Below are 27,221 nucleotides of genomic sequence, written 5' to 3'. Positions count from 1 at the left end.
ACGCACTATTGCCAGATGGCTCAGAGTAACCATTGGCCAGGCCTATACATTAGCAGGGAAAGAAATCCCAATGGGTATAAGGGCACACTCTACCAGAGCTATGGCAGCTTCTTGGGCAGAAAAGGCTGGAGCAACGCCAGAGCAAATATGCAGGGCTGCAACATGGTCCAGCTATGCCACTTTCGTAAAGCACTACAGAGTGGACCTGGTGTCGGCTAGTGAACAAGCCTTTGGGCATAAGGTATTGCAAGCTGTAGTCCCACCCTAACTGGTAAGTGCTCGTTCATCCTCTCATGGTGGCTGTCCTGAAAGACGAAGGGGGAAAATTAAAGTTACGTACCGGTAACGTCTTTTCCAGTAGTCTTTCAGGACAGCACTAGTTACCCACCCGAAATTTTGGGGTGTCTTATAAAAGACTAGAACGCAGCATGATAATGATATGGAATAGTATGTTATTAATGTGTTCTTGTGTCTCCCCAGCTGACCGGAGGTAATCTTGGAATATACTGAGGTCTGTCAGGGGGAAGTAAGAATTTATGGGCTGGCGCAGTGTTTCCTAGAGGAAGAGGAGGAGACTATCTCTCATGGTGGCTGTCCTGAAAGACTACTGGAAAAGACGTTACTGGTACGTAACTTTAATTTTTCAGTACTGTACTGTCTCTTTGCCTCAGGATCCATCCAGACCACCACCACCACATTCAAATGTCACAGGCACCTCTTCCTTGGGGCCACAACACTTTTTTCAATCTGCTGCACACATTTTTGGAATGTCTACAACACTATATTTTATTGTGCCATGCACCCCTCATGACTTCTGGGTCGCTTCTGACGTGCACATGTGCACTAGCCACTAACATGCTGCACCAAAACGGAACAGCATGCGCATTCCTCCTTCCTCTCCCACTTGTGTGGTGAGCTTCTGCTGGCTCCTCTTAATGCTCTGGCCCCATCCTATCTGTTGGTGCCTACAATGACCTACTCAAAGGAAGCAAGTAATCCCTCCTTCTCTACATTTGGTCCTTGAGTACTCCTTGCTGGTACAATCTCATTTGCATGCCATTTGTACTACAGCTTTGTGGCAGCCTATGGTTACCTAGTCATAGAAAGCCAATAACCCCTTCTGCTCTGCATCCAACAGATTTCTCCATCCAGACATTCAAGGTGGATAAGGGAGACCTTGCTGCTGTGCTATTACATTCTGACTGTGGGGATTCCCCCGCTGTCAGAATACACTGATCAGTGCTGCAGTCTATTGACTACAGTGCTGATCGAGAAAACCTTTCCAACAAGCCCATTAGAGCGCAGTCAATCCTTAGATTGACTGCTATTGAACGGGAACGGCGATAGATAGATCCAAATTTCAGTTCATCTATGGAGATTTTCCTCTGTTGACCAGATTCTGAATGCTCTGTTTGCGTCATTCTCCTAGGTTCAGCTGCCTTTGGTCTGTCTAACTATCTGGTCGCCATTCCTGAAGAACTTGTAGGGCCAGATGGGTTCAGTAACTTATCATTTAAACCTATAGACTTAGGAACAGGGTTCCTCCTTTTGCCATCAAAGCGTGCTTAACTGGGTCAGTTAGTGCTTCATGGGCTTTTCAGCATTAGGCATCTCTTCCCATGTTGCAGGGCTGCCATCTGGTGTTTGGTTCCCAGGTCTAACTTTTACAATGTGGACCTTATCTGATGCCAACTTCTGTTGCAAGATTCTTCAATGGCCTGGTTGGGCTCCCTCTGTTAACCTCAGATTTTATCGTGGTGCTGTTATGCCCTGTACACACGTCGGAATAAGCTCTGAAGGTTTCTCCGACGGAATTCTGCTCAAGCGGTCTTGCCTACACACGGTCACACCAAAGTCCGAAGTTCAGAACGCGATGACGTACAACACGTACGACGGGACTAGAAAGAGGAAGTGCAATAGCCAGTAGCTTCCATCTCGTACTTGCTTCAGAGCATGCGTCGTTTTTGGTCAGTCGGAACAGCATATAGACGAGGGGGTATCCCGATAGGAATTGGTTCCGTCTGAAATATTTAGAACATGTTCCATTTCTAGGTCCGTCAGAATTAAAAAAAAAAAAAAAAAGTCCGATGAGGCATACACACGATCGGAATAGACGATGAAAAGCTTCCGTCGGTTTTTTCCTGTCAGACATTCCGCTCGTGTGTACGCGGCATTAGTGTTTTGTTTGCTCTCTCGCCCACCTCTCAATTGGACTGCTTTTGGACATCCCAACCAACCTGAATTAATCCATCCTGTGTTTTTTAACTTACGATTAGGAAAATAGGATTTTTGGCTTGCCGCAAAATTATTTTCATGGAGTGCATTAAGAGACATGGGTTGCACCCCTCTGTTCTTAAGATCCACTCCTATTATTGCTTGCTAACAAAACTGAGGCATGCTGCAAGTGGGAGGGTTTGTACTGGACTATCCTTTTTAGCTTTGTTTGCCAGTGTCTGAGTTTCTGAAGGCAGCAGCACATCCCAATGTACCTAAATTAATCAATTCTGTGTCCCTTTTAAGTGCTCCAAGAAAAAGGATTTTACTGTAGTCAAAAATCCTATTTTTAATTACTTGGGCTTAGTAGATTTATTATACAACAGTATAATTCCTCTTTCTCTGACGTATAAATAACTGCATAATTTAGAAATGATTTTGTTCACTTTATATCAGTACATTAATAAATGTGTTATTGATAACTCTGCTTTAAAAGCACATTGTCATGTACAGCATCACTAAATACACTTTCTGCTTGGCTACCAGCAGAGCGAATTTGACCTGTGCCATATGCTTACCGTCTCATTTTGTGCTTGCCATCTTATTACCCCTCTGCAAAAATTAAAAGAACACAGCCAGGTCACGATATAAAATAAAAGAACTGAAATGGACCTGACTTGTTGCTACTGGCGACAGCTCAACCTTTGTTCTTGTGCTGGGTCTTTTTATGATATACGTCAGAGGACAGTCAGGGAAATTTGATAAAGCTATAATGACAATTTTCTGGTGGTAATTCCCGCAAAAACTTTCTGTAACCAATTCAATTCCCTGGATGATGGCTAAATGTAAACAAAAGGACCGGGCTAGTGGCAATGTGAGTACCCAGTTTGGCAATGCTCATATTTAAGAACGGCATGTCACTTTGGGCAGAGCTAGTTCTCTAGGCCTGCTTACCTCTTGATTGACAGTGCGTCGCAGTGGTCAGATTTGAAAGTCACTGTTTAGACTGAATAGCAGCTATTGATCCACCCACTGTGCTGTCAAGCAGAACTGATGGGGGACTAGATTCTCAGTTCCCCAGTGGGCTCTGCCCACCCCTGTTATAAAACTGTTCACCCATTTGCTTGTAATTATGATGGGTGCAGTGACCGGGGAGGGAGCAGGGAGTGCACTGAGAAAGAAAGCCGGAATGAGCACTCTGCCCTCAGTGTGGGCGCCAACAGATTCATGTACTTGTCTCTCCCAGGTAGGCATATTCTGGCCATCGGGATTACTGGGAGTTTCCTGGTGGGCCGATGGCTCAGTGGACTGGTTTCAGTGACAGCCAGTGGCGTCCCTAGGGGGTGGCTTTTGGGGATATAGCACCGAATCTGGAGCTCAAAGCCCCGCGTCCCAGGGGTCCCCAACCACAGGGCCGCAGCCCACTACTGGGCTGTGGCCTCTCTGTAACCATGCGGTGGGCAGCACGGGAAAGCCAGAGAGCGGGCAGGCAGCACGGGAGGGATGGGCGAGAGAGCAGAGAGATGACATCATCTCTCACTGCCTGCCCTGCATCACCGCTGTTCCCCCCTCACTGTGCAGCCATGGGCAGCAGAGAGATTACATCATCTCTCTGGTGACCCTGATGTAAGGAACAGCTCTCTAAGGGACTCTGAGGTAAGGAGGGGCTCTCTGGGGACACTGATGTAAGTGGGGGGGCACTCTGGGGACCCTGATGTAAGTGGGGGGGCACTCTGGGGACCCTGATGTAAGTGGGGGGGGCTCTCTGGGGACCCTGATGTAAGTGGGGCGGCTCTCTGGGGACACTGATGTAAGTGGGGGGCCCTCTGGGGACACTGATGTAAGTGGGGGGCCCTCTGGGGACACTGATGTAAGTGGGGGAAGGGGCTCTCTGGGGACACTGATGTAAGGGGGGGGGCTCTCTGGGGACCCTGATGTAAGGGGGGAGGCTCTCTGGGGACCCTGATGTAAGGGAGGAGGCTCTCTGGGGATCCTGATGTAAGGGGGGAGGCTCTCTGGGCACCCTGATGTAAGGGGGAGGCTCTCTGGGGACCCTGATGTAATGGGGAGGCTCTCTGGGGACCCTGATGTAAGGGGGAGGCTCTCTGGGGACCCTGATGTAAGGGGGAGGCTCTCTGGGGACCCTGATGTAAGGGGGAGGCTCTCGGGGGCCCTGATGTAAGGGGGAGGCTCTCTGGGGACCCTGATGTAAGGGGGGAGGCTCTCTGGGCACCCTGATGTGATGTGATGGAACAGCTCTCTAAGGGGACTCTGAGGTAAGGGGGGCTCTCTGGGTACCCTGATGTAAGGGGGGAGGCTCTCTGGGCACCCTGATGTAAGGGGGGAGGCTCTCTGGGCACCCTGATGTGATGGAACAGCTCTCTAAGGGGACTCTGAGGTAAGGGGGGCTTCTCTGGGTACCCTGATCTAATGGGGGGGCTCTCTGGGGACTCTGGTGTAAGGGTGGCTCTCTGGGGACTCTGGTGTAAGGGGGGGGGGGGATTTTTTTTTTTTTTGCGCAATTGCTTATAGTTTATATACTGTGTGTTTGTGCGTGTTTGCAAAATTAAAGTGGGCCGGTCTGGATGAAGTCCAGGGCCAAATTTTTGTCCCAGTCCAGTCCTGCTCACAGGTACATGAATCGGGTGCATGTGTGGATACTTTTATTGCTGTGCCCCGATGGAATCTCAAAGGGTGATTATTATTTTCTCTGTCTCCCTGTCTCTAGGACAGGATAGAGATTAAGAAGATAAGAGGAGATATCTACGGCTCATGCACATGGCTGGTTTGGCCCATGTGCATCACATTCCAACATTTTTGGATGTCTGGAAGACAGAGGTGTAGTGTTCAGCTCAGTGTTCCAGCAGCCTGTTGAAATTTATGACAGGCTGAAATACATAATGGCTGCACGCTGTACAAGCAGCACTTGTTTTTAGGGTTGTATGCATTCAGGGATATCTTATATGTTAAGGTGCATAAATAGGTGTATTGCTTCTGTTTTTTTTTTTTTTTTTTTTTTTTTTTGGTTGATTTATCAAAAATGTGTACTCTAAATGGTCTTCTCATTATGTTTCAGATTTAGTTTGTATCAATTTGTGGTAATTGTCTATTAATTCAAAGCATTTTTCAATCTCAGATTATTCACTTGAAGCGTTTCCAGTTTGTTAATGGCCGCTGGATAAAGTCTCAAAAAATTGTCAAATTTCCAAGAGAGAAATTTGATCCAAGTGCTTTTTTGGTACCTCAAGGACCGGCACAGTACCAGAAAAAGAGAGCCAAACTTCAGGTTGATGACCAGGCTGAGCCACGCTTGACACATAGTGACCAGAAGAAAATGGAATTGATAAACTTTGTTGCTGGAGATGTAGATACAGTCAGCAAAGTACAACCAGTCATCGGTTCTTCTATAGCGAATAGTAGTAAAGGTACAATTATTTATTCCTATGTTAGAGTTAGAGTATATTGTCACCCTTCAGTTTACAAGCATTTAAAGCGGGGTTCCACTAAAATTTTTAACTTAATCTTACCCCCTTCAGTTAATTGCATAGATGTTCAAATGCCGCATGAAAATTTTTTTTATCGCTGGAATTACCTTTATATTGTACTTTATTGTGGCACTTCCTGTCTCTCCTCCCATGGGAGTAGGCATGTTTATTGCCTTTCCCCGGCGCCGCACTGTCTCCTGGGAGTTTAGTGTCAGGCTTCCCAAGATTCAGTGCGGAAACAATGATCATGCGCGTGAACAAGCTGTGAATGAACAGCATTCACCGCATCCAGGAAATCAATGCTTGTGGGCTTCACATGCCCACAAGCAAGATGGAAACAGCCAGCATCACATTTTTTAAGTTATTCTTCAGTACGAAAACAGACAGAGGAGGAAATATTACTCCCAAACTGTGAGTATTATTTTGGGATTAGCAAAGTGTCTCAATGACATTAAAAAAAAAAAAAATTGGTCGCCGGACTCCCGCTTTAAGGCCTGCCTTAGTGCCCTGGCTATGTAGTTTGCCTGCAGCTATATGAACTTAGATTCTATCTGAACGTCGTGGTTTAGATCTTCATTAGAATGAGTGCCTGAACAACAATCCCATATTCAGAATACTTCATTAATCCCAAAAGGAAATTATTAAGATACAGTTACATTCAATGAAGACAACACAAAATCATAATAACGAATGGAAACAAGACACAATAACAATAAAATTACCAATAGCCTCAAATGAATAAAAAATAAAACTAAATTAATGCTATACTGCAATAAATCATACAATCCTATTAAAACACTACATAGAAGAAATAACACAGATTGAAAAATAATAGAAAATCAAAATTCAAATATTACACCACTTTCTCTAACATTACTCAAAAATCATTACACCTAGTTAAGCTAATACCAACATAATATAAAAACTACATAAACGTTTTCCAAGATTGAACGTACCTTGGACAACATTCTCCTCTCTAACATTTTTGTTAAAAACTCCAACTCCAATCCAGCCACATCACTAGCCTTGTGAATCAGTTTAAGTCTTGGTGTTGGCCACCCAAAGCCTGCTTTCCCAGCATGCCACCGCCTACAGGAGAGTCCTGGCCACCACAGACTCATAAAATAACTTCAGCGTCGCCCAGCAGATGTTAAAAGACCTCTGCCTCCTAAAAAAAAAAATAGGGGTCTCTTGCCCTTCCTATAGATCACTTCAATGTTCTTGCTCTAGTCCAGCTTATTATACTGAGTTGGGGTATTGCATAAGACTTGAAGCTGCTTTTCACTGCTTAGTTTGCAGATTTCACTGCAGGGACTAATGCTTTCTTAAGGGTTCCATTCTTGCCTTAAATTTATATATATATTTTGGTGGTCAAGAGGGTACATGCACACACTGTTGTGAAGCCAAACTGAACTTTTTAAGTTTAATCCGCTAAATACAGTCCCGAAGCAATAAAACAAAAGGGATTCAGTGTATTCCAAATAATACATATTTCTTTCTAAATCTGTTACAACCCAACCGACTGCTTCAGAGTTGGGACCCTCGCTTTTTGGGGGCAAACAGTGGTTTATAATTCCACAATCTGCAAGCTTTTGCTCTCTGCTGATTTGAGAGCTGTGGCTTTGACTCAGTAGATGGCATGCTGGAAATCTGCAAAAAGATCACCGCTTCCCCACAGGGAGCAAGAGTCCCACTCTGGAGCAGCTGACGGCAGACAGTCTTTTGTACTCTGGCTTTGATTGCTTTTTAAAGAAACTTGGAATGTATGTAGCTAATTTAAACTCCCCGGAGGAAAGGTTAACAACTTTGCCACTGTGCTGCCCATAAACCTATGTCTAAGCTGCATGTGAATGCAGTAAAGGCGTATAGGAACTTCTAATTAGAGGTGATTTATTTTAATTGCTCTGTATAGGAACAGATTGTTTTTTTTTTTTTTGTTTTGTTTTTGTTTTCTTTGTCTTTTACGGATATATACTTTTATTAACTAGCTGCAATGTGCAGTATAGACCATGTATAGTAAAATAACCATTTTAGGTAACTTGTCATGCTTAAATGTTCAGTTTGGATAGTGATTTAAAATCGACTTCTTTTACAGCATCTCCATCCCAAAAAAGGAAAGTGTCTTCAAATTCCTCAAGTAAAAATAACAGTCCCAACCATAGTCCTAGATCCCTTGGAAGAGGTAAAGGCCGTCTACGTTTACCTCAGCTTGGAGGCAAGAAACTTTCAAGCAGCAAAGAGAATTTGGATCAAAGCAAAGAAAATGGCACAGATAGTGAGTCAAGAGAGACTGTGGATCAGGTAGACTCAAATAAAGGGCATGTTTTAAGTGGAAGTCAAACTGAATTAGCCATCAGTCAGGACTGTGAGATGGCTTTAACCAATGGACTGATTTATGAGCAGAATACATGCAGCAATGGTCAGCTTGATAACCACTTGGCTGAAGAGGAGGACATCACTGATGACCAAAGAGAAGACATTTGCTGTCAGCCTATCTATAATCTTTATGCAATTTCGGTAAGCTGAGTTCTTTATATGGAAAACGGTGCAAAATGTCAATCTTTTGCGTATCACTTTGCATTTCATGTGCAATGTAAGCCTGTCATAACCTTAAACTTGTGGGGCCAGTATGCAGTTGCAGTGGGATTTTCAGAACGCCAGCTTGAAGCAGAAAGTTTCTATTTGCATTTAGATCTCCTAAGTTTGGGGTTCCATAGAATTGGAAGGGAAGGTCTTCTTTAACCCATGCATTAAACTTGATATGTTGCCCTCACCATTTTTAATTTGACAGGATTTCCTTTTTCTTCTTTTTTTTTTTTTTTTAATGGCTAATGGGTTTAGGCAGATCATTTATGGGCTTAGACAAATCATTAGAAATTATGTAAGACAGTCAAGTAACAGTCAGGTTATGCTAACACACCTACCTGCACAGCTCTTGACTTGAAAGATCAGTGTACTTCACTCCACACCCAGCTTTCCAAGCTCCTTATGCAGCTGAGACTAGAGATGATGTTGTCACTTATAGAAAAAAAGGCATTTTTATATATATTTAAAGTACTGTGCAAAAGTCTTAAGATGCATTAAGATGAAAAAAAAAACCTTCTGCATGCTGCAGCCCTCCTAATGTTTATCTGAGCCCCATCTCTATCCAGCCCTCCTGAGTGGCTGAGACACAGCAGCGGCGCCAGTGGCTACCACTGCTGTCAGTCAGCCAATAAGGAGAGGGGGCGGGGCCAAACCGCAGCTCAGTGTCTGAATGGGCACACAGAGCAGCGGGTCAGGTATCCCCATAGCAAGCTGCTTGCTATGGGGGCAGGAGGAAGGGGCCAGAAGTGCCAGCAAGGGACCTGAGAAAAGGAGGATCTGGGCTGCTCTGTGCAAAACCACTGCAACAGAGCAGGCAAGTATAACATGTTTGTTATTTTTAAACAAAAAAAAGACTTTAGTATCACTTTAAGCTTAGTACACTCAATGAGAATTTTGGACGAATAATTATCCGTTTTTTTTTTTTTTTGCATGCTAGTCTCATATTGAAAATGAAGAGGTTACTAATGTACAAAAATTCTCGCACTACAGAATAAACATTTGGATGTATTGTATTTTCAGATAAAAACTGTACTGATTAAACAAAAATTGATCTGGTATCGTACGAGAACAAATTTCGAGTTTGTCCCTACGGAAAATTTCGGGCGAAAGCTGTGTGCTAATGATCAGACTATCGTACGATCTTTTCGAAAGCTGTATTGTTTTGTACGATTTTCTGATCGTGTGTATGGGCCTTTAGGCTGGTGTGAAGAAATGCTGTCAAGTAAGAATGGTTTCAAAAGTATATGTTTAAATTGTTTGTTTTTATGCAAAGTCGGCGAACAAAAGTAAAATGTAAATCAAATTGATATTTGTCGTTGACTGCCCCTTAGCTTAAAACCTGCATCAATTCTTCTAGGTAGACTTGCTTACAGTTTTTGAAGGAACTCCGCAAGTAGGTTGGAGAACTAACCACAGATCTTCTGTGGCTGCCCAAATGCAGATGCAGAGAAATACAGGCAGATATATTGTGCCATACCATCAGGGAGGCATGTGATCGGCCCCAAATTTATTCTGCAGCATGACAATGCCCCCAAACATACAGCCAATGTCATCAAGAACTATCTTTAGCGTAAAGAACAAGGAGTCCTGAAAGTGCTGGTTTGGTCCCCACAGCCCTGATCTCAACATTATCGAGTCTGTCTAGGATTACATGAAGAGGGAGAAAAAAAAATTTGAGGCAGCCTACATCCATAGAAGATCTGTCGGTAGTTCAAGATGTTTTTAACAACCTACCTGCCGAGTTCCTTCAAAAACTGTGCGCAAGTGTACCTAGAAGAATTGATGCTGTTTTGAAGGCAAAGGGTGGTCACACCAAATTTTGATTTGATTTGGATCTGTCTTCCGTGCATTTACTTTACTTCTATTTCTGAAAGCATTCTTAATGTACAGCATTTTTTTACACCTGCCTAAAACTTTTGCACAGTACTGTATATATACACAAAAACGTTTTTGCATTTCATTCCTATTTACCATTTAACAAGGTATGGATTCACATATACTTTAATTATAATGGTCCAAACAACTTGAAATGTGTGAGGTTGAGTTTCTTAGTCCTAAAACGAAAAATAATTATTTATGTAAAATTTACATGCTTAACCACTTCAGCCCCGGAGGATTTGGCTGCTCAGTGACCAGAGCACTTTTTACAATTTGGCACTGCGCTGCTTTAACTGGTAATTGCTCGGTCATGCAATGCAATGCTGTACCCAAACGAAATGTGTGTCCTTTTTTTCCCACAAATAGAGCTTTCTTTTGATGGTATTTGATTGCCTCTGCGATTTTTATTTTTTACAATATAAACGGAAAAAGACTGTAAATTTTGAAAAAAAAAAATATTTTCTACTTTTTGCTATAAAAAAAATATAATAAACTCAATTTTAGTCATATATTTAGGCTAAAATGTATTCAGCCATATGTCTTTGGTAAAAAAAAATGAAAAAATGTTAATATGTGTATATTTATTGGTTTGCGCAAAAGTTATAGCGTCTACAAACTAGGGTACATTTTTTTTGGAATTTACGCAGCTTTTAGTTTGACTGCCTATCTCATTTCTAGAGGTGCTAAAATGGCAGGGCAGTACAACCCCCCCCCCCCCCCCCCAAATGACCCTATTTTGGAAAGTAGACACCCCAAGGTCATTTGCTGAGAGGCATGTTGAGCCCGTTGAATATTTTATTTTTTTGGCACAATTTAGTACATTCATTATTTATATATATGGACACTTCATGTTTGTTTACAAAAATTTTTTCCAGCGCAACTTTATTTATTTGTTTGATTTTTTTCACTATAGAGATATTACTTGGTTTTTAGTTGCTGCTCCAAACACAGATCTAGCGCGGTATTTTTTTCTGTATTTGCGGACACTAGTTGTGCTAGCCACCTCACCAGCTTGAACTGCACTTAAGGGACTCGCCACATCACCACATGATACTGCAGTGCTGGTTTGACTACGACCAGGGTGTACTAGGCTGCTGGTGCTTGCCAGTTCACCAGAAGGATGAGCGGCACTAGTACTGGCTCTCTGCTCCATACGAGAGCCCTGCGGTTCTTGCACCTCAACAACAGCAGAAGAACGGGGTCGGGTACGCCTGACCTTGGCAGGGACCACTACTCCGTTGTCAGAGCCGTTTGTCAGGGTGCTGCTGCTATCTACAGGATTGTATTCTGAGCCTGAATCTGACAGATGAGTGACTTCCTCTTCACTATCTGTCATGCTCAGAGACGCGTAGGCCTCTTCACTATTGTACCTTCGATTTGACATTTTGGTCTCTAAATTTACTGGTACAGTAGTGAGACTCTCAGGAAAAAGAGCTCCTGACAGTCGGCGACTGCTTCAAAGGCTACCAAAAAACTGTTAGTGTTCGCAGGGATCAGGCCTGACTCTGCGAACGCTGCAGTTATGTGTTTTGTGTTTTTGTAAGTAACAGAGACCGATTGATACTGCCCTTGGGCTGGGCTGGGCGGAGGGGCTAAACGCAGGTGCTAGCAAGTATCTGGGCTGATTCCGCTAACGCTGCGTTTTTGGGAACCCTAAACTATTGGGGATGCTTATATAGTTCTGATCAGATCAAAGATATTGATCCGTTCAGACGCTATACTACTAAGGGAGGTGTATGGTGCGTGGGTGTTAGCGCTACTGGCACTAATCTGACGCTGCCTGGGGTGATGCAGACCCTGACTGACGCTAAAACCTAACTGATATCACCTGCCGGGAGTTAAACCTTTATTGGGTTTACAGCGGGTGCCCTGACGCTATAAAAAAACTAACCAGCGTCACCCGTAACACTAATATGGTGATCACTGGTGACAGAGTGAAAGGGTTAACTAGGGGGCAATCAGGGGGTTAAAACCTTTATTAGGTAATATATGGGGGTACCTGATGCTATGAAAACCTGACGGAGAAACTAATCAACTAACTGGCTAACTAGCGTCACCCATGACACGAATACGGCGATCAGAAAAAAGATCTATTAGTGATACTGGCGACAGGGGGTTGAAGGGTTAACTGGGCGGCGATCAAGGGGTTAAACCTTTATTAGGGGGGTTTAGGGGGGTACCCTAGACCTACCTGGGCCTACTTCTAACTGCCCTAACACTTATTACAGTCACAAATGACAATGCAGTGATCAGTAAAAAAAAAAATCTGAAAACTGCAATTGGTGACAGCGACAGGGAGTGAAGGGGTTAACTAAGGGCGCAATCGGGGGGTGACAAGTGTACCTATGTGTACTGGTGTTAGTGTAGTGTTGTGCAACTCACGTTTAAACGTCCTCTCTCCTCTCACTGGAATCAAAGAGACTCCACGAGGAGAGATGACATCACTTCTTCTGTCTGTGTTTACACTTACACAGGCAGGGGAAGGCTTTCATTCGTCAGGACCGATCAGCAGGTCCAGGCCATAAATCATTGGCCTAGACCTGAGGACTGGTCGGTTCTCTAACGAATATGACTGCGGCAGGCTAGGTGGGGGGGGTGGCTCGGGGAGGGAGGGGCATACAGGTACGCCCATTTGCCCACCCTGACATTCTGCCGACTTATATCGGCATGCGGCAGTCGGCAAGTGGTTAATCCATTTCAGGGACTATGCAAAGTGTTTAAAAGTTTAATGTAACATTTAAAAGAACCAAATCAAGAGTGTTAGAGTGGAAACTTCTTTCATTTTCTGCCTTATGGTCTGGTAGGTATGCCATATCTTTATATCTATAACTGTTGGTATTGGCAGAAATCTGCTTCATGTACACTCTGCAGTGTTATCTCAAACAGCCTTTTCAGCTCTGGTTAACCTCATAAAGGTTACTTCTGAACTATCGAACAACTCTCCCCTAAGTTATGGAGCTGGGAAAGAGGGGGCAGTGGCCTGTGGTCCTAGGGCGCCTAGGTTGACAACTCTGCTTCTCCATAGATACTGTACAGCGAGTGTTACACCCTAGGACAGAAAGTGTGTTGCTGGCAGGATCAATAGGTGAAAATAAAGGAAAAAAGCCTTGCAGCCACCACATCAACACACATTAATTTACTATTCTTAAGTTTACAGTGCCTTGAAAAAGTATTCATACCCCTTGACATTTTCCACATTTTGTCATGTTACAACCAAAAACATAAATGTATTTTATTGGGATTTTATGTGATAGACCAACACAAAGTGGCACATAATTGTGAAATGGAAGGAAAATGATAAATGGTTTTCAACATTTTTTTTTACAAATATCTGAAAAGTGTGGTGTGCATTTGTATTTAGCCCCCTCTGAGTCTGTTTGGGTAAGTCTCTACCAGCTTTGCACATCTAGAGAGTAACATTTTTTGCCCATTCTTCTTTGCAAAATAGCTCAAGCTCTGTCAGATTGTATGAGGAGCGTCTGTGAACAGCAATTTTAAAGTCTTGCCACAGATTATGACTTGGATTTAGGTCTGGACTTTGACTGGGTCATTCTAACACATGAATATGCTTTCATCTAAACCATTCCATTGTAATTCTGGCTGTATGTTTAGGGTCATTGTCCTGCTGGGAGATGAACCTGAGCTGAAGTCTCAAGTCTTTTGTAGGCATAACAGGTTTTCTTTTAAGATTGCCCTGTATTCCATCTTTCCATCAAGTCTGACCAGTTTCGCTGTTCCTGCTGAAGAGAAGCATCCCCAGAACATGATGCTGCCACCACCACCACGTTTCACAGTGGGGATGGTGTGTTCAGGGTGATGTGATGTGAAGTGTTAGTTTTCTGCCACACATAACGTTTTGCTTTTAGGCCAAAAAGTTCATATTTGGTCTCATCTGACCAGAGCACCTTCCACATATTTGCTGTTTCCCCCACATGGCTTCTCGCAAACTAGACTTCTTACGGCTATCTTTCAACAATGGATTTCTTCTTGCCACTCTTCCATAAAGGCCAGATTTGTGGAGTGCACAACTAATAGTTGTCCCGTGGACAGATTCTCCCACCTGAGCTGTAAATCTCTGCAGCTCCTCCAGAGTTACTATGGGCCACTTGGCTGCTTCTCTGATTAATGCTCTCCTTGCCCGGCCTTTCACTTTAGGTGAATGGCCATGTTTTGGTAGGATTGAAGTCGTGCCATACTCTTTCCATTTTCAGATGATGGACTTTTGAACAGTGCTCCTCAAATGTCAAAAGCTTGGGATATTTTTTATACCCTAACCCTGCTTTAAACTTCTCCACAACTTTATTTCTGACCTCTCTGGTGAGTTCTTTGGCCTTCATGATGGTGTTTGTTCACTGAGGTTCTCTAACAAACCCCTGAGGGCTTCACAGAATAGCTGTATTTATACTGAGATTAAATTATTATTATTATTATACAGGTTTTATATAGCGCTAACAGTTTGCGCATCGCTTAACAAAATAAAGGCAGACATTACAGTTACAATTTGGTACAAGAGCAATCAGAGGGCCCTGCTCATTAGAGCTTACAATCTAAAAAACACACAGGTGGACTCTATTTACTAATTAGGTGACTTCTTAAGGCAATTGGTTCCACTAAATTTTAGTTAGGGGTATCAGAGTAAAGGGGGCTGAATACAAATGCACGCCACACTTTTCAGATATTTATTTGTAAAAAATTTGGAAAACCATTTATCATTTTCCTTCCACTTCACAATTATGTGCCACTTTGTGTTGGTCTATCACATAAAAGCCCAATAAAATACATTTACGTTTTTGGTTGAAACATGACAAAATGTGGAAAATGACAAGAGGTATGAATACTTTTTCAAGTCATTGTCGATATCTTAGATACCTTTACATAATTCCCCTTCCCGCCGACCGAACGCACATATGCGTACTCGGCTTTCCGGGGTTATACCGGGATGATGCCCGCAGCTGCAGGCATCATCCCGGTACCGTTGTTTTCAGCGGGCGATCGGCTACCCGAGTATAACAACCGATGCGGCTAAAAGCCGCTCGGCTGTTATACCGGAGGAGCGGGAGGGGACATCCCCCCCCTCCCGCCGCCTCCCGCCGCTGTTACCAGGCCTCCCGTGCGATCGGGAGGCCCGGTGTCCGTTCGGCTGCCTTCGGCGGCTGGGGGCGGGCTGGAACGAAGCTGCGAGCGGCTTCGTTCCAGCCTTCTTGTTGTAAATACGGAAGCGACGTCACTTCCCGTTTACTCGGCTGCCAATGGCGCCGAATTTAAAAAAGTACACAGTATTCAGAATCGCCGTTTTCGGCGATCTGAATACTTTGAAGTGTAAAGGAGGGATGGGGGGTCTTTTAGACCCCTGATCCCTCCATAAAGAGTACCTGTCACCACATATTACTGTCACAAGGGATGTTTACATTGCTTGTGACAGCAATAAAAGTAAAAAAAAAAAAAAAAAAAATTTAAACACAATTTATAAAGTACAAAAATAAATAAATTAAATAATAAAAAAAAAATTTAAAGTGCCCCTGTCCCCGCGAGCTCACGCAGCGAAGAAAACGCATACGGAAGTCGCGCCCGCATATGTAAACGGTGTTCAAACCACACATGTGAGGTATCGCCGCGATCGTCAGAGCGAGAGCAATAATTCTAGCCCTAGACCTCCTCTGTAGCTCAAACCTGGTAACCGTAAAAAATTTTTAAATCGTCGCCTATGGAAATTCAAAGGTACCGTAGTTCGTCGCCATTCCACGAGTGCGTGCAATTATAAAGGGTGACATGTTTGGTATCTATTTACTCGGCGTAACATCATCTTTCACATTATACAAAAAAATTGGGGTAACTTTACTGTTTGGATTTTTTAAAATTCATGAAAGTGTCACTTTTCCAAAAATTTGCGTTTAAAACACCGCTGCACAAATACCGTGTGATAAAAAATATTGCAACAATCGCCATTTTATTCTCTAGATTCTCTGCTAAAAAAATATATATAATGTTTGGGGGTTCTAAGTCATTTTCTAGCAAAAAATACGGATTTTAACTTGTAAACACCAAATTTCAAAAATAGGCTTAGTCATGAAAGGGTTAAACCTCCATTGGTATTTGCTGTTTTGAGGATTATGCCATTATATCTAATTTTGTTTTTTGTTCTTTAGTGCCATTCAGGAATAATGGGTGGAGGTCATTATGTTACTTATGCCAAAAATCCAAATGGAAAATGGTACTGCTACAATGACAGCAGTTGTAAGGTAAGGTATTTTTATTTAATTTACCTCTAATATAAGAAATCATATTATCGGGTAATATTTCTATATAGCAATGCATTACTATTCTCCGTGTTGTATTTTATTTAAAGCACTGTGCTTAGAAAATTTAAATTCGCATTGTAAGTTTTTTTACTGTTAAATCCAGTCACCATTTATTATTAAAAATATGACATACACTGCATTTTAAAGGAAGGTATTTGTTGAGAATAATAAATATTTGTATGGGTGCACTCGTAAAGTTTATTTAAAACTTTGTAAATTGTCAAGCCATGCTTTTAAAAAATGGCTGATCATCTTATAGTCTAATAAATGCTGGCTTTCGCCTTGTCAACTGAAAAACCTAAAGCTCTGTGGAAAACACAGGCCTGTATATCTATTCTCAGTAATAACTGAATTCTTTGTAGGAGTTGGGTAAAATAAATCCCAATACTTTTATGTGCAGACATGACTCCAGCTTAAACGGTGCCCAGTTTGATCACATACTGTCTGGTTTATGTGAGAGGAAGGCTCCACAGTTGTCATCTGTAGCAAGATGTCTTGCCTCTATATGTACTTCCTTTAAAAGGTCACTATTGCCATATTAAGAAATTAAAACATAGCATTTTTGAATATCACTGTATTATATAGATCGAAACATAATAATCTGGCCACTGACATGAGATGATAGTTTCCCCCTTCTGTCCATTTTATCACTGTTGTCCCCCCTCCCCTCCTAATAGAAATGATGTCAGCAGCATGCGCTGACTGTTCTCCTTATCTCCCAAGCATCAGTTGTCACAGGTCGTAGAGGGCAGTCAGATTGTCCTTCACAGCCTAATGCCCTCTTGCTGCTTGGCTGTCTACTCTGTTTCTAGGTACATCCTGCTTGAAAACGACTCTGTTGCCAGACAATTCTTTTCAACAACAATCTTGCCCCACAATTATATGTGCCTTTTAAAATTCTTTATGCATGTTATTTACCCGACACAAGGGAGGTAAATGCCTCCCTTGTGTTGACATCCAAAACTCTAAGACTGCTTCTGGACGTTGCCATCTTGGATCTGATGTCAGCAACTTTCCAGAAGAATCTGCTATCACTCAAGTGACATTTTTTTGCTTCTCCTCTGACCCCTACAAATAACATTATTCATGGAGGGGAGGGTTGAAGGATAATTATATAATCCCAGAGGAGGAGAGGGCTTTGATGTACAAGGAGGGAGGAAGCTATGTTAGGGAAATTACTTTCCTGAAGCAGTCAGATTTTCCAGCAAGTTCATAGGTACATTCAAGTCAATAAAAATAGTTTTATGAATATGTGTTTCCATTCACACAGCATGCCTAAAACTATTAAAAAATGTATTTCTTTGGGCAGACCACCCAATTTCAAAGTGAGTCTGTCCCCAGGCAAAGTGGGGACAGACTGAGCTTCCCCTTATTAACATACAATTCAGAATCCCAGCTTCTAGATCTTTAGCCCTTTGTTGGCACAGAAAGTGTTCAAATCTAATTTAGTTATGCTTTGTGAATGGGAACATGGCGGATTTCCAGCCAGCAAAAGATTGAGAGCATGCTCTCAATTTTTCGGTCGGGAAAAGTTCCTATCCGAAAATGCGATCGTCTGTGGCAATTCCGACACGCAAAATCCCTACACATGCTCGGAAACAATTCGATGCATTCTCGGAAGCATTGAACTTAATTTTCTCGGCTCGTCGAACTGTACGTCATTGCGTTCTTGACGGTCGTAATTTCAGCGAACTTTTGCATGACCGTGTGTATGCAAGGCAAACTTGAGCGGAATCCCGTCGGAAAAGCCGTCATATCTTTTTCCGACAAAAAATCCGCTCGTGTGTATGCGCCATTAGACCCTAAAGTATGCTGATGAACCCTTTTTCTAGGTCAGTGGCTGAAAAAATGTAGAAAGCAGTCAGTCAGACAAGTACCAATTGCTTACGGAGGTCTTCAGTAATATATATTTCTCTCCGTATAAGTTTCCTCTAAATAAAACATAAAAAACACAAGAGAATGTTTATGAAAATAGAGTTGTTCCCGCTTCCTGAACTAGATTAGTATCGAGGTGAATTTTCAGTTGATGTACACACAATCTTACACTTTTTGAAAAAACTGTCCTCTGTTATTGCTGTAAGTATTTAAAACCTAGTTATTTCTCAAGGTGTCTATGATTACCTTTACTAACCAGAACACCTTTCCCAATCGTACAGTACAGGACACATCTGGTTTATATGCAGCTACCCTCATGTGATTGGATAATTAAAAAACACTGCTGGAACTTTCCCAACATAACCCCTCAGGTGATGGTGCTCTCCTCCACTAAAGGAAACTTACCTTTTTTCTTCATGGAGGTTTTTTTCCTCTGGGGGTGGGAGGCGAGTGCTCAGTAACACTCTTTCAAGCCTTCCTGACCCATTTGTTACAGTATGTGGGACTGTTGGCACAGTTTTCTGTGTTGCTCCAGATTCCCCCCCCCCCCCCCCGGTGGGCTGATCTCCCTGTGGTTGGAGTTATTTGGGAGATATTCCAGCAGCAGCTTTTGATTTGCCAGTGTTCAATCCCCCCAATGTGTAGTTGCATATAACCCAATTGGAATGTTTTTAAAAGGCCTGTTGCCTGTGTTGTACTGCAGGAACTCAATTTTACTGGCAAGTCAAAAATCCTTTTTTTTTAATCAAGCCTGTCCAATTTCATATCCCCTTTTTACTAAAAGGCTGGCTGTCAAATGAGAACACATCAGTGGCTTATTAACCCATGCTGGAATGTTACGTAAAGTCCTGTGTTAGCAGCTGCAGCAGCTTCCAGAGGTCTGTCTAATCTCCAGGGGGTAGCTGCACAATGTTGTGGTGGGGAGACACTTAGAGCAGTTACCGATCAAGTGACCAACAAAGTCAACGCTTTTACTGTCCCCAACTTTACTGTGTTATGGTGGGGCAGTTTATAGATAAAAGTTGACTTGTGGCCACAAGTTCGCTTTCTAATACTCGTGCAGTCTGTGACATTCATATAGAAGAGATATGGACGGCTTTAAAGACACTAAATGTCTTAAATATGTTACTGCACGGTGAACTCACTTACCTAACACTTCCACCCAACCCTTCCTCTTCCTAGGCATACCTTGCTCTTCTGGTGTTTTGGGACTGCTGACTACTTCTCAGTGTAAAAGTAACCTGGAAGTGCTTAGCTCTAAGCACTTCTGGATTCAGGACTGTCAAAATCCCAGCTGCAGAAGCCAGGTACACAAGAGATTAAGAGCTCTTTGTCATTAATCTGCATGAACTACAGGCAGTGGAATTTCGATCCATGTATGGCCTCCATAACCCCTTGGTGCCAGCCATACGCAAACATGCGGCCTCTCATCGCCTGGTCCTTAGCGCCGAGGGGCAGCATATTTGCGTGAATTGCTGCCAATACACCTGTGCCAAGAGCATGCGCACTCCCGACACAGTTACCATCGCCTAACTGAAAGCTCCTGATTGCTCCTTGCAAGCTGTAGTTTTCGTATCACATGACCACCGTGACAGCCAATCATGGCAGTCACGTGATCTTAAGCCCCACCCCTCCTCATGGCATTATAAACCTCTTAAAGGGGGGGAGGCACCGGCGATAAGAGGTTAAGACAGGGTTCCCACAATTAAACTATTATCTAAGGCAGTTAATGGCAGATGTTCCAGGCTATCTGCTTTCCATCTTTTGAGATTTGAAATTAAAAAAAAAAAGTAAAAATTACTTGGCTCACAGTATGTCTGAATGCATACCTGGTAACTGTAATGACCACTTTAACCATTCTTATGTAAATCTTTATTGTAAACAGGAACTACATCCTGATGAAATCGACACAGATTCGGCCTATATTCTTTTCTATGAGCAGCAAGGGGTGGACTATGCACAATTCCTGCCAAAGATTGATGGGAAAAAGATGGCAGACACTAGCAGCATGGATGAAGACTTTGAATCAGACTATAAAAAATATTGTGTGCTTCAGTAACATGGCTGTGCTTCCAGTTTGTTCACCTTATACATGGGAGGAAGATTAGAAAATGGAATGGAGCAATGGTGAATCTTTTTTTAAGTCATTAATCAATCTAAACATACTAGTGTTGAGGTCACCAATGCATGTAGGGCCATTCAACAAAACTAGGCAATAGGGTAACATGACATTGCTGTTTTAAATATACTAAGGTGGTTTTATGTTTATTTTAAACAGTTTTTTCTCTTTTTACTTTTTTGAGAAGAGTGCATAAGGACAACATAATTATCATTAGATTTCCTTAAGCCACAAGGATGTTTTTAGTGAAGGGTTGGAAACTGTGTGATATAAAGGAATATTGTACAATGTCTCCATCTATATATTAAGACAATTTGGAATTCATTTAATAATGAAATGGTGTGCAATACCTCTTAATAACTTATCAGAGTTCAACCCCTAGCTGCTTTATGTAGCCAAAACAATGAACATTGATTTTTGACTGCTTGCTATGAGTAGATAGCACATACATACTCCTTACACTGATATTAAGGTAAGCCCATCATTAGAAATAGAGTGGCTGTCATTCTTCTAAAACTGTGTGGTTTGTTATGCTGTAACGTTGTTTTAAATGCTTTGAGTCACTTACACAAATCAAGTACTGTATTTAAATTGGCAAAATAATGTTTGTTCCAGGTTGTTGACTCAAAGTATTGAAGCAAGAGAGCCAGCATGATGGCTTACAAACTGTTATTTTTAGAAGAAACTTTAAAAATTGCAGCTCATTTGTTTCTCCCAGGACAGATTTCCCTATAAATGTAGTTTTTTATGTGCTTTCTATCTGGGAACCACCATGGCATGCAAGCAAAATGTATTTCACAATTTTCCTTGGGAAAAACTCAGAGGTGTGTACTTTGGAACTAGATCTTCAGTATCTTCAGGGATTTTGTGGTCTTTGCTTTTATGTCTGTGGACTATTTGCAGATTGTAAAACGGCAAATGCACTACCAATAGTCCACATGTTCTAGTAAAATTAAGCATTGCACTTTATTACCACCCCTTTTTTAGGATGCAGGCATAAACATGAGTTGAGTTTAAACACAAATTTTCTTTTCTTTTTTTTTTTACGAAATACACGCTCAACCTGTATGAATAATAATAGAAATTAAAGTTAATCCATTCTTAAAACGAAAAGTAAACAGTTGGGAAAACCTAGGAAATGATACTATACACAAGGACAACAGACTGTCATCCCTGTCCTTTCACATTTAGTGCTCGCTTTATTTATATGTTACTCAACCTAAGCACAAATAATGAAATATTTGAATTGAATAGGTTTTTTTTTTTTACACCTTTATATCAAACGTTATTTATCTTTTGTTAAAAATAGAGAAAAACAAATTAGAATATTTGATGGATTACTTGGTTAAATCATAATACTATTTATACTGAAATTCCAAATCTGCTTTCAATTCCACCATTCAGTAACGCAGAAGGTCCCCTCCCCTCAAAGGATCTTTTTCTGTTTACGCTGCCCTCTAGACTAAAGACCATGGTTTGTGTTTTATAATTGTGTTATTGTACTAATTATTTAGGTGAATGAAGGAGCAAAAAATTGCAGCTCCAAGTAAATATGGCAGAGTGAACCCCTCCATTTTAGTGTTATGATAAATCACAAGCATACACTGTTTTTCACCTTTTAATTGGAAATCCTGATTCATTTGTAGTAAAAAAAAAAAAAGTTGCCATGTGCTGAACTCCATGATTTGGCTTCCTGGCCAAAGACAGACTGGTGCTCATCAAACACCATCTTTGTGTGCAACAGAAACCTAACAGTAATCTACTTTTCTGCTGGTGCCATTGAATGTTTCCTATTTAGTGCCACACTGCAGAATATAATCCCCGTGACAAACTTTCCTGTACATCTTGGTTCCGTTTCCCCGAATTCCTTCTCCGTATCAGGAACAAAACTCTTCTTGCACTACTTGTATGTCTTTTTTTTTTGTATTGGAGCTCTCATTTTGCAGTGACTATCCTGGACCCTGCCATCCTATAGAAAACTAACAATAGCTGAGGTCTGTTCATCCAATGTCCTACAAAATGTACTGCCGATAGAACAGAGGTACATATTCACGTACAGATACTTGATGATGCTGTCATTTTCCACACAACTTGGCCTTAAAGAAACTGCAGTCTTTAAATATTTGCAGCTGTTCCTTTAACAGACAAGCTACAAAAGGGAAATGTGATGTGCTTTCTGAACATTTTTTAAAGTATGTTAATGACTCCTCTGACAGTGTAGAACGTGTGCTGCTGTAGGTCTTAACTTTGGACTTTAGGCATTTGGACAGTGTCCTAGTTTTATTTCCTTCTACAACTCCCTGTGCAGTTTACATGATTAGCATGCACAAAGTGCACCCTTTATTTTCTGTTTATCTTTTAGTGTCACCCCATGCATGATAAAAAACCTTATAACTGACTCTGTAAGGATGAAGGTGGCCAGCTTTAGGTTTTCTCAGGGACATTATCAATGTGCCCTGCAAGTAAAAAAAATTGAATTTTTGTTTAAAGGGATTATTCTCTCATGTTAATCTTTCCTATTCTCAAACTACTTCATAAACCTTCTCCTCATCATGATGTATTCTTCAAATGTGGCAGCAAATGATAGTGGAGACGCAGACCATAGCAGCTAATTACAGCTGTTATTTTTGTAGAGCACTAGAAAATTACACTGTATAAATGTTGACACTTGGAAATACCTTGCTTTAAAGTGAAATTGTGCACAGACTATGCCCTTTAAAAGTACAAGTATAATTTAACATATTTTAAACAAGCAGTAAACGCACTTTAACACAAGTCTTCATTTACCTCTGTAGCTATATGCACTGAGGAGAAATTTATCTTCAAATTTCACAACAGGGGCATTGAAACCCCAGCTATTTACTGTGGAGAGCAGAATTTTGTCAACTTGCCGGCCTTTTGATGTAAACACACAGCAATTGTGTTTATCTCTTAGAAACCAACTAAAGCCCACTTTAAAGTATTTGTTATAATTTTTGAGGCATTTTAGAATTCATTGCTTCACAGTACAAGCAGCTAAAGAGGTCAGGAATGGTCCGTTCTAATGATGCTTGTTAAGAATTTGTAAATAATTTAATGTCTGGACACAAATGTGCTTTAAAACAAGCTGCTGGATTTTTCATCTCTGCTGGATTCACGCACAAATCATAATTTTTGGTAAACAGTTTTAACTCGTTAAACCAATTCTTGTTTGCTGAGTAATAGGCAAAAATAGTGATAGGTGAAAACGGTTACAAAGGGAAACCTATCATAACATCTGTTACCTGTCAGGAGCTTCTTTTGCTGGAGTCTTATATTTGCTGATTTCCAGTGTATTTGGGGGCAGATCTTTCTCTGATAGTGATGTCTGAGAAGTTTCAGCTACTTCTAGGAGTTGTGCAAGGTAGCCTCCAGAACTGGATGGGAGTGACGAGTAACGCTCCTCCTGATAGCTTTTTCTTAAACACTGTTCAATATATTTTCCTTAATCTTTCAGATGTGTGTTTTCATCAAGGATTGACAGCCCCAAGCCTAGTAAAAAATTAAATGATGCTTCTATAATTAAAATTGTCAGATCACCCCTTCAAGTAGTATGTTTTTCATTTTTTAGAACTGCCAAATAATTTTTTATACTTGTTCTTTGCTTCCATGTGAACTGTTATTGCTGTGGTCACAATAGTATCCAAGGTCATTTTTTAAGGGTTTTTTTTTTTTTTTTAAATCAAATCATTATCCTTTTTTTTTTATTTTTTTTTTTTTCCGTTTAAGAACCTTCCTGATTGACCTATTGCTCTTTGTACCAGCCTTTCATGCTTTTTTGCCATTTATGCATTCTAGCCATGTCTTCATATAAGAAAGTGTCAAAGCCCTCACTAACACTTGATTCTTATTGCCATTGCTGTGCTTGCACAAAGTGCTGATTGGAGTGATTGTGCCACGGGAGGCCTCTAATATCAGAGGTCATTTTTTTTTTCACTGTACATTTATCAACTGCTTCAGGTTCAAGGTTCCAGAAAATATGAAAATTCTCTATTTGTGATTCCTTCATGCAGTAACATGAAGGGATACACCTCTCTCAAAGCACACTGTTATAGGTTTTACCTGCAGTGGCATGGCACAATCATACAATGCACAAGTTCTGTAAATGATCTGCTGTTATGAAAAGTTCAGATCGGAGCGTTAAGCAGCCAAATGTTCTGTGCTAGATGGGAACCCTGCTGTATTACTACACAGTGTTGGTCATATGCGGATTAGTTAGTGCCATTTATTCCTTGGAAAATCACTAGGTAATTCTCCTCTTAAATTTGTGTTGTTAAACACAGTTCACTCCATTTCTAATTGTTATAAATATATTTATATGTTTTGTGCTCCCTTTATTAAGTAAAAATTGAAGAGTTTCCACACTGCTGCAGGTGATTGATAGTTGTATGCTGTGTCTACTGCGTATTACGTTTTTTCGCTTCTCTCATGTATTACAAGATTAGCGTACCCTAACTACAATAGAGTATATAGGTTTTTTTTACCATTGTGTAATCAGACTTAATCTCCAAATTTCTGATACTCACACAGGCAACAGCTAATTCTGCTGCCAGATTGTAGGCCCGTGATGAGATATGGTCAATAACACAGTGCATGGTTCTTCCCAACTTCACTTCAGTGAGCTGCATGCTTGTTTCGCTGTGAAATAAGAAAAATATTTGTTCCTTTGAAAAACCTGTGTAAAACCTACTCCATTACTGGTGAATATTAATATTTATTGTAAAGTTGTAGAGGTCATGTATAACCCAATATATTACAATAATGTAATGTGAACAACAGCAGTGGCAGCCAAGCAGGCAATCCAGTTTTAAGAATTTAGGATAAAAACAGTAAGGATAGTCATAGACCGACAGATGTCTCCTCAACACAGGTGCAGAGATATGTAGTTAGCCTTGATCACACTGGCACGCACCACCTTCCATAACTTGCCTAACCAATTAGAACAGCACACCTATTTCTCTACTTCCACCCTTCTTGCTGGAAAGTCTTCTCTTGTAGGATGTACCCATAACGTGTCCAATTTTCATCAACTGGTTAAACCAGATGTTGAACTGAAGGAGGATTACTCCATTTCCCTTTTAAGTGCTTCCACAGTCTTTAGAGCCCTTTGTTACCTTTTGTTAGGACAATTGATAATGTTTCTTGATTTCTTTTTTGTAACTGTGCATTTGTTTTGTAAAACATGGAGTTCTGTGGGCAGGGGTCAGTCAATAACTTTTCCAGGAAACATTATTCCATGTGAAGGATTAAACGGTCAACAGTGTCTGCCTCATGATGCCCATTTTCTCTCTTCTTACCAAGTGATCCTGCTTGTGTCTGTCAAATTCATTATCCATTACTAGCATTTGCCAGTACTCAAACACAGCATAATGTGTTCCTTTAAATTTTCTTCGTTCAAAATGTGAATAAATGACAGTATATCATCTACTTATGAACAAACCACGATGGGGAAAATATGGCTGTTCTTGAAATAAAGACTTAATCATATTATTTATGTTGGTAGCACATTTTATGTCTTTTTTTTTAAATCTCATTTATTTTATATTTGGTTGTAATTATTTTTTTAAATTATACAAGCTCAGATTAGCAGTACATTTATTAAATTAACTGTTAATGATGTTCACTTTGTAAATTCTTGTATAAAAATATTGACAATGCACTGACTTTAGAAAGATTTTTATGTACATATGCTCTCTGTAAATAATATAGTGTTGATGTTATTGAAATATAAAATGTATAAAAAAAAGTATTGGTAATTGTACATGGAGTGAACCCTGTTTATCTGTAACTATTATTCCAACAAATTAAAAGCTGTGGATGCAGAGGTTATTTTCTGGAGACTGAAGTTTTTGTGTTCTGTTACTTTAAAGATCAACGTGTATATTCTATAAAATGTGCACAAAAGATGAAACATTCAATCTGAACTAAAACACAACTGCTTAACCTGCAGCGCCACAAGGGGGCATAGGAGACCTAATTATGTTGCAGTTACAAGGCATTAAGAATAAGAACACATGAATTGTGTTTTTTTTCCCCTGCCAAATTGCCCTTGCTATCATAAGGCAATACCATCTGAGTTGTCCTACTTTGCCAAAGTCACAATTAATACGTTTATAAATCCTTTTACTTGAAACACGTTTACTGTATCTTTCAGTAAACTCTGACTGTAGAGATCTGTGTAGATGGGCTTCGGACTTGTGTTAAAGTTTGACATGAGTTTGGGATGCTCCTAAGCATAGGTGTGCGCAGCCTATTGCATTAGGGTGTGCACCCCAAAGCTCAAACACACATGCATGTGTATATGTATATATGTATATATGTATGTATATATATATATATATATATATATACAGACACACACTAAATATATATATATATATATATATATATATATATATATATATATACAGACACACACTAAATATATATATATATATATATATATATATATATATATACACTGTATACACACAATTTATGTTCCTGCTGCCTTCTCTGAAATTCTTGTTCATAATAAAAAAAAAATCCATCCTTGCAGTAGGGCTCCGCATACTGCATGGGTTTAATGCTCATTAAGCCCTGGTTCACACTGGTGCGATTTGACATGTCAAATCGGCAGCAATTGCACCGTCCTAATCGGTGTGATGCCGCATCTGCGGCGCTGCACCGATTTCAAAAAGTAGTTTCTGTACTGCTTTTTGCGATTTCGGCCCGCGATTTACATTGACATCTGTGCAGAAACCTGCC

General features: G+C 40.9%; 1 protein-coding gene across 2 annotated transcripts in view; it reads left to right on the top strand.

Moving 5' to 3' along the window:
• USP32 (ubiquitin specific peptidase 32) overlaps positions 1 to 26,312 on the top strand; it is a 329,432-nt gene extending 303,120 nt beyond the window's left edge. For both annotated transcript variants that reach the window (XM_073615247.1, XM_073615245.1), the window contains exons 31-34: positions 5,351 to 5,639; positions 7,795 to 8,216; positions 16,310 to 16,402; positions 20,223 to 26,312. In XM_073615247.1, the coding sequence (XP_073471348.1) occupies positions 5,351 to 5,639; positions 7,795 to 8,216; positions 16,310 to 16,402; positions 20,223 to 20,396 (978 nt within the window). In that variant the 3' untranslated portion in view covers positions 20,397 to 26,312. The remainder of the gene's footprint in view (positions 1 to 5,350; positions 5,640 to 7,794; positions 8,217 to 16,309; positions 16,403 to 20,222) is intronic.
• The last annotated feature ends 909 nt before the right edge of the window (positions 26,313 to 27,221 follow it).

The sequence above is a fragment of the Aquarana catesbeiana genome, linkage group LG02 (genome assembly GCF_042186555.1).
Source record: "Aquarana catesbeiana isolate 2022-GZ linkage group LG02, ASM4218655v1, whole genome shotgun sequence".
Classification (NCBI taxonomy): domain Eukaryota; kingdom Metazoa; phylum Chordata; class Amphibia; order Anura; family Ranidae; genus Aquarana; species Aquarana catesbeiana.
This window is presented reverse-complemented; position numbering and strand designations above follow the sequence as displayed.